The sequence below is a fragment of the Gossypium hirsutum genome, chromosome D02, assembly GCF_007990345.1.
Source record: "Gossypium hirsutum isolate 1008001.06 chromosome D02, Gossypium_hirsutum_v2.1, whole genome shotgun sequence".
Taxonomy (NCBI): Eukaryota; Viridiplantae; Streptophyta; class Magnoliopsida; order Malvales; family Malvaceae; genus Gossypium; species Gossypium hirsutum.
Genome location: NC_053438.1, coordinates 47,294,127 through 47,313,286, shown reverse-complemented (window position 1 = coordinate 47,313,286; position 19,160 = coordinate 47,294,127). Strand labels below are relative to the sequence as shown.

The 19,160-nt window shown below is 31.7% G+C and overlaps 1 protein-coding gene across 2 annotated transcripts; it reads left to right on the top strand.

Moving 5' to 3' along the window:
- The first annotated feature begins 355 nt into the window (after window positions 1–355).
- Window positions 356–4,222, top strand: LOC107936320 (truncated transcription factor CAULIFLOWER A-like). 2 transcript variants are annotated; one of them, XM_016869029.2, is made up of 8 exons: window positions 356–775; window positions 2,087–2,165; window positions 2,302–2,366; window positions 2,502–2,601; window positions 2,706–2,747; window positions 2,843–2,884; window positions 2,973–3,102; window positions 3,999–4,222. In XM_016869029.2, exons 1-7 carry the CDS (start codon window positions 591–593, stop codon window positions 3,093–3,095), a joined length of 636 nt encoding a protein of 211 aa, XP_016724518.1. In that variant the 5' UTR covers window positions 356–590; the 3' UTR covers window positions 3,096–3,102; window positions 3,999–4,222. The 2 variants fall into 2 exon arrangements, with proteins under 2 accessions (XP_016724518.1, NP_001314328.1); NM_001327399.1 differs by having other exon boundaries at window positions 591–775; window positions 2,990–3,102; window positions 3,999–4,204.
- The last annotated feature ends 14,938 nt before the right edge of the window (window positions 4,223–19,160 follow it).

The window sequence follows — 19,160 nt, the reverse complement described above, 5'->3', positions numbered from 1 at the left end:
GATCTATTTTGATAAAATATGTAAATATTAGTGATCAAATTTATCATTAAACATTATTTTATAATTAACGATAAAAAAAATTTTGCTCTTCTTATTACATTAATAACCGGACAAGATATAATGGTTCATATTTGCTTTCTTCAAAGGATAAATAAATTCGTTTATTTTGAAATAGACTAAATTATTCTTTAGTCATAATATTTTTTAACGAAATAATTAATGCTATTTCATGCGAATTCAAATCGCTTTAAAATTAGTGGCATTATTTAAGGGGGATAAAAGAAGTCTGGCATCAGCAGGGAGGTGGATGATGTTTCGAGGGTGAGGGGGTGGGGGGGTGGGGGTCCCCGTACAGGGTTCTGAACACGGTTTTAGCATCTATAACTATAACCCTTTATAGCGAGAGAACAGTTAGAGTAGCCAATGGCTACTCGGCAGCTAATTCTTAAAATACCACTTACCTCACTTTCCCTAAAACCACTTCTATTTCCCTGTATTTCCATTTCTATATACATCTAATCTTTCTCAGTCGCATTTACCAAGAGAGGAAACCCCAAGCTGTGAATTTTGGGTGCTTTACTTTCAAAGAGATGGGGAGAGGTAGGGTTGAATTGAAGAGAATAGAGAACAAGATTAACAGGCAAGTTACTTTCTCCAAAAGGAGAAGTGGGTTGTTCAAGAAAGCTCATGAACTCTCTGTCTTATGTGATGCTGAAGTCGCTTTGATTGTCTTCTCTCATAAATGGAAGCTCTATGAATACTCCACTGATTCCTGGTATTTCTTTTTCTCTTTCTTTAATCTTCAATTTGGTGCAACATCTCATTACTACTTGTAATTCTCCACAAACTTTTGAAGATACATGTTTCCTTACAGGTTTTCTTTGTAAGAGAAAAAAGGACAGCCTTCAATTAAGTTATTGACTTGTAACATGTTGAATTAAGACATAACAGGTTCGCCAAAAGGACGCCTTTAAACGTCACAATTATTACATCAGTATTATAACTGTTCCACTATTTCAGGGACGAAATAACAAAAGAATAGAAATTGTTTTGGGGAGTATTGGCCATGTAAGTTTTTCACACATGGGAAAAACAAAAGAAGAGAAATTTGCTCTCTTTTTTTGTTTCCTTCTTAGCTTCTAGTCTGCAGGTCTAACTTTCTCAATTAGGCGAAAATCCAAAACATGTCCTTTTATGTACTAAATTATTATTACACCAATAAATAATATATATATAGTTAGTGAACCAGATGGTTAGAATTATTTTATTAAATATGAATCCATAATAAAAACTTTGAACTGAAAAGTACTTGGCTATCGAAAAAGTAAAATCCTGGGAAACTTATGCTATATGTCCATAATTTTTGGTGGAATTTTTTTTATAGAATATTTGTTCTGATAAAATAAAAGTCAATTGTATATATATATTCCCTAGAAGCTATAGAAGCTATACTTTTCTCTATCTCTTCTCCCTCAGCAGCTCTAATAACCTAAACATCCTCTGGCTTTTTTGAACACTGATCTAAGAACTATTTTAGTTTGAAAAGGAGCGTTTGAGGGGAGAAAGAGAGGAATCTTTAGATTTTATACTTGAAAATATTTAAGATTCTTTACGGAGGAGAACCACAACTACTGGCTACAAACTTTGATATCCAGAATTATACATTTCGATGGTATATATATTTTAAGTGCTTTAACCAAAAAATACAAAAAAAGGTGGAAAAGAAAAACTATTTATGAATCTTGAATATATTTCGCAATAACCAAAATATTTCCTGATAAGTAGAACAGATTTCAAGGTATATGGCTCATAAGTTCTTGGTGAAATTTCTTTGTAAAACCATGAAAACTAGGAAAAGATAAAAGACCCTTCAACAAAATATATAGAAATTCCCACTTGAAAGCATAATAATAAACAAACAGAGGTGAGAATTTGTCTACTTTATTTAATATACTCTTTATTTAATTATGGCATCAAAAAGACGTCAGTTTAGGTTTAGGCCTTTAACTAGTATAATAGAGGTACAGAAGATTACTAGGGAAATGAAAATATTGTACATGATCCTGACTTGTCTATCCTATAACAGCATGGAGAAGATCCTTGAACGCTATGAAAGGCATTATTATGCCGAGAGGCATCTTGTTGCTACTGAGCCTGAATCACAGGTAGACCTTTTTTCACTGTTAGCAATTGAATTTTGACAACAAAAAAGGCTTGGGGTGTACGTGCTTTCGTAGCTTTTAAGTTTTGCAAAAGGAATGAGGTGAATTAAACAATTGGCAAAAATTTCAAACTTTGCAGGGCGAATGGTCCGTTGAGTATTACAGACTTAAGGCTAAGGTTGAGCTCTTGCAGAAAAATCACAGGCAAATACTTCAAGTTAATTGCATTTGCTAAATATCTACATAATGAAAGAGAGATGCTATCCTTCCTTTACACCTACAAGTTCCTTTTAGGGTATTATCTTATGTCATTAGTTTGATCAGTTTCTTACGTCTCAGGCACTACATGGGAGAAGACTTAGACCCATTGAGTCTCAAGGAGCTGCAGAATTTGGAGCAGCAGCTTGATACCGCTGTTAAACACATTCGAGCCAGAAAAGTATGCTTTAGTTATTTATTGTCTCTTTTTTTTTTCCAATTATAGCATATAGCTACAACTGTTTCTTGTTGTGTTATAGTGATGCGATTGTATCTCTATTGCAGAACCAACTCTTGAATGAGTCAATATCCGAGCTTCAAAGAAAGGTAAAGGCTTTTGAAAACGTAATGACTCGTTCATAATCATTGAGAAAAATGAAAACCCTTTTTCATGCGTCATCTCTAATTGTGGTCTATGGCAGGAAAAGGCAATAAAGGAGCAAAACGCAATGCTAGCAAATCAGGTGTGATTTACCCTTATTTCCATGTTCATCATCAATGAATATATATAGAGTTCCTTCCTACAGATGGTAAATACTTATTACTATATAGCCTGTTTTTGCATGTAGATCAAAGAGAGGGAGAAGACAGTTGCACGGCAATCTCAGTGGGGGCTACAAGACAATGGCCTCAACACATCATCCTTTGTGCTGCCACACCCACATCCCTCTTTGAACATTGGGTAACACATCCCTTATCACTCCTGTAATGCTTCATCTAACTATAATCGTTTAGGAAGTAAACTCTTATAAACACAGATTATGACCATTTTTGCGTCCTTTAAAGTACATTTGAATTCTGATATGAACCTTCATTTTGTTTAGTCCATATCCCTTTTTTGGAGGGTTTTTCTTTTTTAATATAATGGCCAGGCTCATTTCTCATGTTTTGGGTATTCGTTCTAGAATCTAAGCTCATTCTTTAACCATTTGTCTCATAGTAGTTGGGGCTTAATACCATCCCGTTTTTTTACAAAAAAATTATGAAAATAGCATGAGTAAAATGGCATGTTTTGTATAGTTTATTGCAGTACTGCATATGGAGTTGACAACGATAAAAATATACCTCAATCATTACATAATTATTAAAACTTATAATAAAATTAATAAAAAAAGTTAAGTGACACCCCTTGTTGTAATATATTTTTATTTATTTTATTATAAATTTTTTATAATGATTTAATTATTGAGGTAAATTTGTATTGGTGTTGTCCATTCCGTATGCAACACTGCGTTATTTTGATAATTAATTTGTAATTCATTCTATTATTATTATTGCTATATAAAAACCCTAATATCATGGGACGTTTTTATTTTTAAAAAGAAAAGGTTTGACATTTATGTACGACTCATTTATATAGGATATAGGACCTTGGAATTCGGATAATAGGGTAACTTGTCTCTAAGGTGATTATTAGTATTAGTTAATTATTTCAGTTGTCAGCCAATGACTTGTATCTTGTCTCTTATAAAGTAGACGGATGAAGACTGATCAGTTAGGTTGATTTTAGTATTGTCTATAAAGTAGCGACCAGAATAAGAAGCTGTAAGTAAACTACTTTTTTTACAATGAATGCAGTGGCATATACCAGTAAGAAGCAACAGAAGTTAGGAGGAATGAAGTTAACCTCACTGTCGATCTCGACCCTATCTATTCGTGGCATCTCGGATGCTTTGCTGCATGAAAATTGGCTGAATATAACAATGCTTCTCTTCTCGCTATTTATCTAGTTTTGGTTTGGGTGATTATGGACATACATCAAAACGTTACTGCAAGCTTGACCAAAGAGATAAATTATTTGAAACTCATGCGTTTAATGGTTCTTTTTAGTATTTAATATATATATATGGATGATTAATGTATTTGTTGAAATATTTTCGAAGAATTTCTTGGTTATTAATTAAAATTTGTCTTTTAAATATAAAAAATTATGTTAGGTTATTATTAATAAAGAGTCACGATTATTCAAATATATATTTATTGAATAATTATGTTTATTACTAAAAGAGGTGACTATCTATTTGCATAGTTATATTTGTAGGAGAGACGAAAATTATTATAAATAGGACTCAACATTCACTTAAAAAGAGATACCAAGACAAACCAAAAACTCAAAAACAAAAATTTCTCTATTCCCTTCCATCTTCCGTTTAGTCAATACAAAGTATCGGTATTTACTGAGTTTCGTTGTATCTTCATATAAGTAAAGGCATGATTTTATTAATTTATATTTACCTCACCAACAGAGTTTTCATTATTAAATATCAGATGTTGGCTTCCATTGGAAATCCAATTTCAGCATCCGTTGACCATCGTTTCTTAGAGCTAATGAGGAGTTTATCCCGGATAATGGTAGACCGTATTTTAGACAGATGTTGAAATATTATTTTACTCATAATTATATTTGAAAAAGAGTTTCACTATCTGAAATTGTTTTAAAGAAATATAAAATTACTTTTCTACTTTTCTTTTTCCGTGCTAAATGAAAATGGTTAATGTATATTTACCTTAAAATTTTATACTATGCCCATTTTTACTTGGTCAAATATTTAACTTTTGACTTTGAAAACTATTAATTAAATTGGTATTTTTTAAGTATTTAATTGATGTCCTTAACTTTTATAATGCCAGCCAATGAAATAGTTACACGTCCTAAAAATTAAAAAATATATATCTTTAAAAAATTTTAGAAATTTTTAGGATTTTTTATTTTTATTTCACATTAATGATAAACATGAATAAATGGATGTCTAGATTTATTTATAGCTATTTGTTTAAGTTCATTCTAAACCTGCATTTTTAATAATTTAATATTTTTATAATTACACAAAAATAATAATATAAAAAACTTGATCTTTAAAAAAAATCAAGTATTTTAGAATTTTTTATGATTTTTTTTAATTTTACATTTTTTATGGTTTTCTAATAATTTTTAATAACTTTTTTTATAAATTTATATTTTAAAGATCACCTGAATTTTTTATATTATTATCTTTTGAAAATATCGAATTACTAAAAATGCATGATTAGAATGAACCTAGACATATGACTATCCGTATTTATTTGAATCTAGACACTCCTTTATCTAAGTTCATTATTCAAGTGAAATAAAAATATTTTTTTTAAATATTCTAAAAATATATATTTTTAATTTTTTTAGACACATGTCACTATTTTATTGGTCACCAGTGCAAAACTTTATGGTGCCAACCAGGGACCTTAAAAAGGTACCAACTTGATTAACAGTTTCCAAGGTTAAGTACCAATTAGTTACAAGTAACCAAGTTCAACGGCTAAATTTTACATTACCCCAATTGGAAACTATAACAGAGAATCATAAAATGTAAGAAATAAGGCTAAAGGGTCTTTAAAGCAAACTTTATCAAAAATATCAATTAAGCCACTATTTCTTTTGTACTCAATTGAGTCCTCGAATGATAACATTTCAATCAATTAAGCCCTTTTACCATTAAAGTTAACATTTCAATCAATTAAGCCCTTTTACCATTAAAGCTAATAGTCAACTGTTACAGAGTAACAACAACTATTTTCTAGGCTATTTTTACCACGTGGCATGCCAAGATTGTGCTACATGACAAAAATAGGCATTTTAAAGTAAAATCATAAAAAACATAAAAATTATAAAGCGCAAAAATTATAAAATATAGAAAATTGTAAAATTTATTATAATTGAAAAAATTTATATAAATTATAAATTTTATTAAAAAATTACAAAAATATTATAAATAAATATAAATTATAAAAAATATATAAATTATGAAAAATATAAAAAAAATTGTAAAAAATTATAAAAATATATAAAATATAAAAATTATTAAAAGTTTTAATAAAATTAACAAAATATTATAAAAAACATAAAAAGCATAAAAAGCATAAAATATTTAAAAATATTTAAAAATATTTGGAAAAATTTATAAAAAAAAACTATTTTTTCCATTCGCACACTACTACAACACCTATTAAAAGTTATCAAATATTTATTTGATCCTGCATTTGTCTATAGTGCTCATCCACCGCGGATATACCAGAAGCTTGCACCCCCTTTGTCTATTGTTGATGATAGAGGAGTGTTTTGGGATGTAAGCTAAGGGGAGGGGGAATGGGTTGAGAAGACAAATGATAATCGAGGTTGTATGTAAAATTATAGACATTTTTTATATTTTATATATACTTTTTGTAATTTTATATTTTTTTGAATATTTTTAATAATATTACTGTAATTTTCTATTTTTTTATATTTTTTGCACTTTTCTATATATATTTTTATAATATTTTAAATAATTTTCTAAATTTTTAATTTTTTCATAATCTTTTTATTTTTTCATAGTTTATATCAATTTTAAAATTTTTTATTATTTTATTTTATTAATATATTTTTCCATTTCTTATAATTTATATTTTTTTTCATTTATAAGAATTTTATAATTTCCTATTTTTTTACTTTTATATATATTTTATTTTTAAAAATATTTTTTATAATTTTTATGATATTCTATAAAATTTTTTGATTTTTATATTTTAATATTTTAATTAAAATTACCAGTTTTCACCACTTGGCACAATCTTGGCATGCCATGTGGAAAAAATAACTTAAAAAAATTATTGTCTTTACTCTGTAACGGTTAACCATTAAAGTTAAAGGATAAAGGGATTAATTGATTGAAAATTTAATGATTGAAGACTCAATTGAGTGTAAAAAAAAGTATAGGGGCTTAATTGATTCTTTGGGTAAAGTGCAAGGGCTTTAAAGACCCTTTAGCCATAAAATAAAGGTTAAATTCTACTATTAGTCCATGTACTTTGCAAAAGTTGTGGTTTTAATTCTTGTTCTTTAATTTTTATCAATTTTAGTCCCTATACTTTTCAAATTTTGAAAATTTAATCCTGACCTAAATAGTAGGAATTAAATTCGTTAGGTTAAGCTCAATTACGAAGTCCTATATTATGCATACATTTGTAGACTTAGTCCATATTCTCCAATTAGATCATTCTAAGTCCCTATACTTTTTAAAATTTAAAATTTCAGTCTAGACGTGAATGGCAATAGTTAATCCATTAACTAGATTTTTAGTGAGTAATATGTGGAATAACAAACTGACATGGCATTTGTGACACCACACACCCAACTTGATCACCAAATCAAAGCATGAGACTCCATATTCATTGCTGGAGTAACTTTGACCCAATCTAATATTCCTTTATGATACAAAACAAATTTCTAAACAATTATAAGGGCCCAACAAAAAATAAACTAAATTAAAAGAGTTTTTAAAATGTTCTTGAACACATTTTAATCCTAGGCCTGCTTAGGAAAGTAGACGTAAACCTGCGGTACGTTTTAAGGAACTTACATTGAAACATCAAGTTAGGTTGCGATGCAAAGCTAGGGAACATTGCAACGTCCTTTCAGACTAAGTGTGGCCACGACAAGGAACATCCAGATCATGATATAGGGTAAGTATGTTGTGATGTTGTGACGGAGGACATTTGGCATAAGTCTTACCAAAATGTACCTAACTTCACCATAAATAATGTCATTACACTCCTATGACTTTTGACACTAAAATTACAAGTCTTAAACATTATTAAGATTCAACTAAGTACATCAAAATCTAAAGACAACTATATGCTCATAAGATATCAATTTCAAACACCAATTAGGTTAACTTGGCATGCAAGCAATTAATCCTTATCTAGCATATTCATTTCAATAACTAAACATCATATGAGAACATATAAGGTTATGTACCTAATATCATCATAAAAAATTACAATATGACCAAAACATCAATACCCTAACAATGCTCACAACGTTGCTTTAACCAACTTAGGTACATGCCTTTATAACTACAAAACATAACAAAACTTTACACAGGTAGGGTTGAGCTGAAGTATGAGATCTGGATGTTGTTAACACTCCCCAATCAATCCGAGACCTAATTGTTACTTGCACACGAAAAACTAATAACCCATACGCTGAGCAAAGAAGCTCAGTGATGCTAGCACAATTTGAAAGTAATGCATAATTAAATTAAGTATATAAATTAACTAATTTTCTCAAGTATACATTAACAAGCATTTTCCCAAGAATTTTCATAACATTTCTATCTCATTTTACCAAATCGAATATATCGATTTGCTCATAACCTCATTGGCCCCTAGGGATCATAAATACGCAAATCGCAGGATCTTTCACATGCTATCGATTGTTTGGTTGGCATAAATGTCCAAAATGATAAACTTAATCATAGATATTCAAGTAATTTAATTTAATTCACATAACAATCGAATCATTATCAATTCAATGCTTATATTGTAGTCCATATTAACTGGACATACACTCAAGACAGATATACAGATCAAACCATCAACGCACCATATAACCACCCTAGATCATCAATATATAATCAAAGTAATATGAGCCTAGCACTCATCAGTGTATCTGTTGGATCTAGTGCCCTAAGCGTAGTATATTTGTTTGCATACTTGTATATTTTTCAAACAAATTGTTTTAATAAAATTATCCATTAATTACATTAATACCCTTTGTATATTGTCATCAATGGTTTTTGTACGCAAAGCAAAATGGAAGCAAATATTAGCTCACTAGTTATCTAATGTTTAACTAAAACTAAGCGATACTACGTGGTTAGATTGTAATATGAAAAGATAACTTTTATTAATAGATGAACCTTAACATGTCCTTAGTCTAACTGGAAATGAGAAAACCGATTGAAAGACTAATATGACGTCTATCAAGTCCAATTAGGGAGATGTTTTGTCTTGGGCATCAAAACAAATGACTCCCAAAAGATAGGGGCATAGATGTGACTAACTAGGTTGACAATACATTAGACAGGACCAAAGTAGAATAGATCCTGAATCTGTTTATGGATTTATTCACTTGTGACGTTCATAGTGTGGCATACCTTAATCCTGAGTGGATGGTGGACTATGTATATGTGACTCGTATACTTTGAGATATGTAAAAACTTGAGTTCAAATATATTATGAATCAAATGTTGGTGAGTTAGGTATACAACTTATGTAGTATGTAGCACCATTCACAATAATGGAATTCATAGCCCAAGAAATGGGTAAATGATATCTTCTTATTGGCATTACATGATAGATGAAAAGTAAATTCGGCCATGGGTCATTTATCTTTGTGATAAATGACTAAATTACTATTTAATAGTAATTGAATTTTTATGAAAGAAGATGTAATGGTTACCATAATATAAAATAGGATCATATCAGGATAACATATTTATCCCAAAGAGATTAAGGATATCTTATGAGGGTAACACACTTATGACAAAGTCATTGAGCAAGCACCGATCGAACAACTTTCGTAATGGTATGTAATTGGGGAGAGCTCAGTCATAATATTATAGTGGAATGACTTCGTGACTAAATTAGTTTATAATTAATAGGCAAAACGTTGGAACTTAATTATAAATCATTTGAGCCCTAATTACATATGTCCTATTGATCCCTTTGCTAGCTTGTTGAAACTAGAAATGAATTGCATTTAGAATCAAATGAACATAAATGAGTAGAAATGATAAAGTTAGAGAAATGAGTTACATTCGAAAGTGAATGTGGTTTCTCACTAAGCATGGAAATAACCTAAGAATTAATTTTAAAATTTTTGAATTATTATTTGATAATTGAAGTTCGAGAATGGAATTAAATTAATTGGTCATTGTGAATCCTTTGAATATGAAAAAAATATATTTTCTCGTAGATTCTTTTACGATAAGTTGTTATCACTTTAATGCAATTAAAATTGGTTGAGAAAATTATTTAATTAGAAAATTAATTTTAATTTAGTAAATAATATTTATTTTGGGAAATAAAAAAATGTATTGGGTTGGATTAAATTATAAAGTGATGGATTAAAAGCCTAAGAAGCATGTATAATTGGATCTAATACAAGAGAGGCCCCAAACCCCTCATAATATGCATGAGTGACCGTGCCCCGTCGTGCATGCACTGAGGCTGAGAATCAACACTAGAATAAACAATCTAAGTGTGGTGTATTGCAAGTGTGACAAGTCAATTGTAATATTTGTAGTGTTCTAATGGAACATCGAGTATTCGAAGGATTGAACCGAAAGGAGTTCCAAGACTAAGGGATTCCTAAAAAATTAACATGCAATTGAGGCTAGTTAACTACTTACTAAGTTTTATATTACAACAAATCATGGTCAAGGTTGATCACGCTAATTAATTACCTAAAACAGAGAATGACTAAGTTGTAAAACAATCAAAATTATGAAATTAGCAAATTAATAACAGACAGAAGTTGGTTGACTTTTATGTTGTTAATTAACCTTCGAATTAGGGATCTAAATCACTTGCACTCCTAAATTGGCTTAAATTTTCCTCTCGATCTCAAATTTACCAAGTTAGACAAATTAGTTTGGTTTATCTCTCAACCTCACAAACTAATTTGGGACTATCAAATTGGTGCTCAATGGGATCTTCTCTTGGTCTCACTCATCTAAATTTTCCCTTAGGGGCGTCAATCCTAAGTTTTGAAGTCTATTCGATTTAGTCTAAATTTTACGATTTAACCCCTAAACCAAAAATTAACTAGCCAACATTTTCATCAGCCAACCACCCTATATTTAGCTACTCATATTCATTTCTAAACAAGCAAAAACAAAATATTAAAGCAACATATTCATTAAACTAAACACAAAAGAAAGTTGAGAAAAGCTTAGGCCTTTCTTGAAAAAGCTTGAAGAAAGTGATAATGGCAGCAATGGTGGCAGGTAAAAACAAAAAAGTTCAGATTTTTATCAGGTAAAATAAAACAAAGCTAAGTTATTTAAACCTAGGGATCAAAGTGAAAATACAAAGAAAGTTTAAGGTACTAAATGGAAAATAGAACCAAGCTACAGTAAACTTAACCAAAATTTATAAAAGTTAAAGCCTAAACCCTAAATTAAATAAAAACAACTAAACTTTAAGCTAAAAAGATGATAAAGGTTGTGTAATATGAAATTTGTGTCTTTCTTTCAGAAAAAAGGTGGCTTTTCATCTGATTACAACCTAATTTTTGTGACCAAAACGCCCTTCAACGTCTAATTTTGATTGGTGTTGAGGTTGGATAATAAATACCCCTGTAGTAATCTTTTGTCTCTGCTCGAAAGTGGTATCACAATACCTAGGTTTTGGTATCATGATACATGGTAGTTTTGAAAAGGGGGAGTCCTTAGGTGTCTCGATCGCGATACTCATAGTTGGTATCGCGACACCACTGAAGATAGTCTCAATTATCTTTAGTTCAACATTGTCAGGGGCATCACAACTTCTATGCTTTGATATCGTGATATCCTTCTTCCAGGTGATGTTTTCTTCATGTTCGGGCCACCATCAACTCCTAACAACACTCAATCAACTCGTTACATTCCCTATGGCGCATTTGACCAACTCAAGTCTCAAAAATAGCATAAATCACACAAAACCACTTATTCAATCGTAAAGCTAAAACTTAATAAAAACATGAAAGAGACATCCAAATTTCTTTAGAATAAGCTCTTCAAGTGTAATGGAGAGTCTAATTTGACGTATCAAATTATGACAGATCGAACTCCCCCCACTTAACTCTTTGCTTATTCTCAAGCAACCACACAAAACATACAAAAGACGACCTTGGACTAAATGAAGCAAAAAGGTAACATGGTAGTTAAATATTGAATTTGTAAAGGAACTATCTCACATGTAACCTAAGATTTATGTTTGGCTAACTCGAATACTCTTTAGGCAAATAAGTTCAGTTTAATAAGTTAAAGGGCTAACAAATCTAGAGGCACTTCTATTGAATATGTGTACAATTGTGTTATTCATCAAGATAGACTATATAAATACATCGTAGACATAGAAGTGAGAATGAAAAGCATTCACTAGAGAAAATATAAACAATTCAAGAAAACCGTGCAAAGGAAATGTTCAGTCACATAGGTCTTCTAGGCTTGTAACATTTAGAGGCTTAGGACGGTTTGGATTCCAACCAAAAGATAGCTCAAAATAGTTCAAGCACTAGAAAATGTGAAGCACGTGACATTGTCCCCTAATCGCCCCCAATTTAATCACTAAGCTTGCCTATTTATTTCTCCTTCTCTCAACTTATTTATCTCTCCAAAGATTCAGTAGATACTATTTAATATTGGTGCATATAGGAAGCTAGCAAGTACTAATAAATTCTAAAATGAAAGATTTCTTTTAAGGCTCGAAAAAGGTTTTTGTTTGAGTTTTTTTTCTAAATTTTTCACTCTTTCAATCACAATTGCTTTTATTGCACTTACTTTGATTTTAACCTTCATTTTACATTTATTCGTTTAATTTTATTTTTTCGTTCTAAATCACTTAACAATGGTCTATATACATCGTATCAAACAATCTCTTCTCTTTTCTCTCAAGAATGATTTGAAACCATAAAAATGTCTTTACCTAACCCTCAACATATTTGGCTCGACATCTATTTCATAGTGCATTTACAAGTGAGGATAGAGATGGGTTGTGTTTTTACTCATTTAGGCTTATTAAGTAATTTTGTCTTGTGTCTTATTAATGAGAGTAGTCGGGTATTTATACATGTTATCACAGCTCACGATAGGACCCTACTATTTTGTCTTGACTCCGCCATTCTTAGCACTGACATTTCATGCGGGCTTTAACCCTGCTAGACACGTGTTTCACTCTAGGTTGCCTGTGGAACACACGGTCCTTTATGTTCCTAGTACTGACATTTCGTGCGAGCCTCAGGCTTGCCATGCAAGCTGAGATCATGACCTTCCCTTAGTTTGTGCAAGTTAGATCCGTGAGCTTGCCATGCAAGCTGGGTCCGTGAACACCGTTTGCTATCCTTTCGCGGTTTGCTTCTCACTCGATCATCTGGTGGACTTGTCTAGGTCACGGGTAGATGACTTGGATCCTATCTGGGACTCAGGTTTTGGTGAAAGGTTGAAGGGAAAATTTTCACTTGGATGAGCTATTTATTTTCTTCAACTAAATAAAAGGTAACCAAACTTATCAAAATCTGATGATTGGAAGTTTCTCCATGCTCACTGCACCAATTGTTGAGTAATTTTGTCTTGTGTCTTATTAATTGAAGTATTCGGGTATTTATACATGTTATCACAACTCACGATAGGACCCTACTATTTTTCTTGACTCTATCTTTCATAGCACTGGCATTCAGTGCAGGCTTTAAGCTTGCTGGACACATGTTTCACTCTGGGTTTCCTATTGAGCACACGGTCCTTTATGTTCCTAGTACTGACATTTCATGCGGGCATCAAGCCTGTTGGACACGTGTTTCCTTCTGGGTTACTTACAGAGCACGTGGTCTCCATTCAGTAAGCTCCTTGGACGCATGCAAGCTGAGATCGTAACTTTCTCTTGGTTTATTGGGGCTAGGTCCGCGAGCCTCCCATGCGAGCTGGGTCCACGAACACCCCTTACTGTCCTTTCGTGGTTCACTTCTCACTCGATCATCTGGTGGGACCCGTCTGGGTCACGAGTAGGTGACCCAAATCCTAACTAGGACTCGAGTTGGTGGTCACTAATGTATAACAAGGCTCAAGGTTTCAAAATTAAGGTTCATTAAGAAAGGAATATTTGAGGCTCAAATTATAGGAACTAAGGGCATATAGCATAAAGGTCCATTAGGCTCTTAGCTAATTAAACAATGTCTTAGGTCTTTCCCAAGCATTTCAGAAAACACAATTTCTATCATGCCTACATTTATTCAAATGAATAACTATTGATTCAAACATTATTTATCTACAAGTATCTGTATAATTTATCTATCAATTTGTACAATTCATACATTTTTTCATGAAGAACAATTACCTCTAGTCTATTAGGCAATTTAATCTATTGAACTAACTTGTCTACTTTTAAGAGAATTGAATTACCTAGTATCAATAAAAATTTGCATGCTTGACAGTCCAACAAATTTTATTCAATATTCATAGGCAATGACCAATTGCCCAATTATAGTTCAAGCACTATGTAAAAACAATAACATCAAAGAGACACAAGAAAAATATTTTTGATTTTTTTAACAAATGACATTAAAACAAAAAAACATGCAATCAAACATACAAAAACAAAGAAAAATTAAATGTACAACCCCCACACGTAAATTACATATTGTTCTTAATCTGTATAGCTCCAAAAAGATAGAAGGTTACTAGACTTCCCTAGTATCGTGACTGTTCATTGCTAGCTAGGATCATCCACCTTCTTATTCAAGTTCAAAATTTTCTTGTAATCCTCGGATGGGTGGCCTGCTAGAATGGCGAAAATGTGCTGGTGTACACAATCGTATCAAGTAACAAAGTGACAAGTATGTCGAGTTATCGTACCCACAGGGACTATATAAGAAAATATTTATTAAATATAAATTTAAACAAATTGGTAGAGAAAAATATATTGATTTGAAAGAGGTGATCTAATAACTAAGAATTAACTGAGTAATCAAATAAAATAAGAAAGTAAGATTTCAATGCACGATTTCTAGAAAAGGTTTTAATCAATATGATATAATTATGTTAGATTAATTTTATTTTTTAACTTAGAATTATTAAATCTATGATCATGTTATTATGAATAATTTCATGGCAACATGGTCTTTTGTTAACTATTGCACATACATACTTATTAAATTAATCAATCTTTCAAACATATATAAGAAAGAGTGAAGTAAATATTATGATTGCCCAATTTAATTCTACATCGAACAAATCAACTCAATTTAATTATTTCCAAAGTTGTAGAATTTTCTTTTGGTTAAGATGTAGTTCGATTGAGCTTTTTTTTTAGCTAGCGGAGGGACCAATCAGACATATACAATTAGACTCTAGTAATTACAACTATGTCCAGAAGCATCGTTCCGATAATTCATAATTACTTAATCATGGAGCCAGTCCACAAGAAGTACCATGATTGAAAATTCTTTATCATATACTCTTTACGAAAGCAATTCATCCGACTACTTTATCCAATGACCTCGTCAAGTGTGTGCTATCCTCCTAGTATATCCTTGATTCCTTTGAGTTAAATCCGTTCACTCAATACAATCTTATTTTATCTCATTGTCACCATTGTGTCTTCTTTATGATTAATATGATCACTGTCAACAAATGATTGTGATAAACTGCTCATTCGAGAACAAGAAATCCATGGTCACGTTCCATATTTATCAACCCACACAATGTCAATGAGAGGATATTGTTAACTCTTTAATTGAGCTATGAATTCCATTGTTGCTAGTAAAGCCATGCCATACACAAGTCATGTACCCAATATACCGGCTATCGGCTCGATCATCTTTAAAGCATAAGCCTTCACTTATTCAAAGCACATGAGTTACATACGCACGGTCATTAACTAACTCAGGATTTAGGTAAATCACACCATGAACGTCACAAGTGAATTAATTCATAAATGAATTCATAATTAATTCATCCTGGGTCTAGTACAATGTATCATTCTACCAATGAATACATCTATTTCTCTACTGGTGGAGTGAATTGCTTCGATAGCCAAGACTAGCCATCTTCCTAATTGGAATTGTAGATGACATAATAATTCTTCTAATTATTTGAATCAAATGCTCATTTTGATTCTTTTACGAGGTTATAGACTCATTTAGATTATCTATTGAAATAAGTTGTCTTTCTCGTAATGTAAACATTCTTACAATGCCACTTATCATTAGTTTGAACTTAGACAATCAATGAGCTAATATTTGTTTGTTATGCATGCAAAATATGAAAGAAAAAAATACAAAAGACATAATAGTGAAATGTGAAATTTATTTATTCATCGTTAAAATACATAGAAAATAGATACATGTTTACTACAATATGGGCACATTTCCCAACAATCTCCCACTTGCCCTGGTGAAGTAAATGTGTCATGTTTCACATTCTTATATCCTCGACGAGTTTGTTAAAACTCCTAGTTATAAGAGTCTTAGTAAACATATTTGCAAGGTTATCTTTAGAAGCTATTTTCACCACATGTACAATTCCTACGGCTACTTCCTCTCGCATCAAGTGATACTTACGATCACTGTGTTTCGTCCTCTTGTGACTTCTCATTTCCTTGGTATTAACTATTGCAGCACTGTTATCACAATACAATGTTATAGCTTTTTCCATACCAGGAATAACTTCAAGATCAATTAATAACTTTCAAATCCATATTGCTTCTTTCATTGCCTCAAAAGGTCTTATTATAATCGATGTCTTCTTTCTGTGTATAGCCTTTCACTACAAGTCTAGCTTTATGTGTTTCTACTTTCCCTTTCGCATTTCTCTTCTTCTTGTAGATCCACTTACACCTTATGCGTTTAATCCCAATCGATAAGTCTACAAGTTCCCACACCATATTGGATTTCATAGAATCCATCTCGACATCCATAGCCTGTTTCTAAAGCTTGGTATCAACGTCTTGCATAGCCTCATCGTAAGTGAGTGGATCATCATCCTCATGATTAATTTCTGTATTATAAATACTACCAGCATAGATGAAGAATTTTGTTTTCTTAAAAACTCTCCCACTATGACAGATTCCCCTATGTTGTTGATTATTTGCAAGTCTTTCTACGACTTTCTCGAGAATTGAACTTGGTGACTGTTCTACAACTCCCGAGAGTTCCTTGAATACCAGTTTACTTGGAGTCTTAAAGTTATCCATGTAACTTTCCTCAAGAAAAGTAACATTATTAGAAACTTTAATTGTATTATCTTTAGGATTGTAGAATAATCCACCATTTCTTCCTTTCGGATATCCTACAAACATGCACAATTCTGTCCGTGCCTCCACTTATTTGCATCCTTATTCATAAAATGTGTTGGACAACCCCATATTCTAAAGTGATTTAGTGTGGGTTTCTTTCCATGCCACAATTCATAAGGTGTCTTACAAGCAAACTTGGTTGTCATATCATTAAGAATATAGTAAATCATTTGTATTGCATATCCCTAGAAAGAAGTAGGGAGTTGTGAATAGCTTAAAATTAAACGAACCATGTCAAACAAGGTTGTGTTCCTTCTCTTAACTATGCCATTTTTCTGTGGAGTGCCTGACATAGTTAACTGGGATAAAATCTTATTGTCTATGATGTATTCTAAGAACTCGTTGGACAAGTATTACCCACCTTAATTAGATTGAAGATTTGTTATGGATAAACCTAACCACTTTTCCACTTCCACGCGAAACTCTCAAAATTTACCAAAGGTTTCTCTTTTGTAGTGCATTAGATAAACATATTCCTATCAAGAATAGTCATAGATTATATTCACATAATAATCATAACCCCCCTCGGCACTGATGCTCATGGGACCATATACATCAGTCTGCACAAGTTCTAATGGTTGGTTGGCCCTTGTATCTTTCACATTAAAAGACCTCTTAGTCATTTTACCTTTCAAGAACAATTCATATTGTGGAAGACTAACTTCATTAAGCATAATTAAGGGATCGTCTTTCACGAATCTAGTGACTCTTTCTTGGTTAACATGACCAAGTCTTAAGTTCCATCCGTACCCCTCATTAGAGTGAGAAGTTTTAAGCTTTTTATTCACTATTTCAGTTTGAAGCATCGAGTAGTTATTTGGTTTGATAAATTAAAGATTATTTTCCAGCCATCCATTATAGATTAAAGAATGATTTCTGTTAATAGCAATCCTTTTATTGAATGTCACGGTATAATCGTCATAAAATAAACATGCTACAGAAATTAAATTTCTCTTTAGAAAAAAAATCTTCCTTAAATTATCAAAATGTACGTTCTTTAAAAAAATATGTTCTTTAAAAAAATCTTCCTTAAGTTATCAAAATGTAAAATAACTTCCCCCACTTCTTCGTTTGAAACATAGTTCCTATATCTGATCTGCAACAAGAGGCTCCTATCACGCAAAATTCTCGTTTCACTGAACCCTTGTAAAGAAACACACGTATGGTTAGTGACTCCAGAATTAATAACCCAATTGCCAATTGATTCTTCCAGTAATCAAGCTTTAACTGCAAAGAGTACCATATCTTTGCCATTTTCGGGTAGGTAATCCAAATACTCCTTGCAGTTTGATCTAAAATGCCTTTTCCTGTTGCAGAAGAAACATTTGATCTTTTTAGGATCTTTTGACTTCTTAGCCTTCTTCCTATCCACGCAACGTGAAATCGAAGAATTAGTCGGTTTCTTCTTTCCCTTGTTTTTCTACTTTCCCTTAGAGGATGAGGGGCCAACAACTAAGTTTGTCTAAGGTTTCTCCTGAACTGGCTTACCACCATTCAGCATCAACTCATAGGATTATAATTCCTTCATGAGCTGAGTTAAGGTAAGCGTCTTATTCCCCAAGTTGTAAATGACCCTAAAGCCCGCGAACTCATTGGTCAACGACTTGAACACTATTTTAATCTAAGTGTTCATGTCTAGTTCAGTCACATTATCTTCCGCTTCTGCAAAGAATCTCATCAACTTAAGCATATGTTTTTTGATCGGAGTTTCGGGTTTCTACTAGGAGTTCATCAAATTTATAATAGCAGATTGTCAAGCCAATGCGACTTGGCCTCTATGTAAATCCTCCAAATTTGTCATGATCTCTTTAGTAGTACGGAAATTCCCGTGTTGCTTTTGCAGCACACTACTCATGCTCGCTAACATATAACATCGAGTAATCAAGTCAAAAT

Excerpts from the sequence above, each read along its gene's own strand:
- LOC107936320 (NM_001327399.1), top strand. The coding sequence starts at position 591 with ATGGGGAGAGGTAGGGTTGAATTGAAGAGAATAGAGAACAAGATTAAC. Across the intron at positions 776-2,086 it reads GAATACTCCACTGATTCCTG|CATGGAGAAGATCCTTGAAC; the intron begins GTATTTCTTTTT and ends ATCCTATAACAG. Across the intron at positions 2,748-2,842 it reads TATCCGAGCTTCAAAGAAAG|GAAAAGGCAATAAAGGAGCA; the intron begins GTAAAGGCTTTT and ends GGTCTATGGCAG.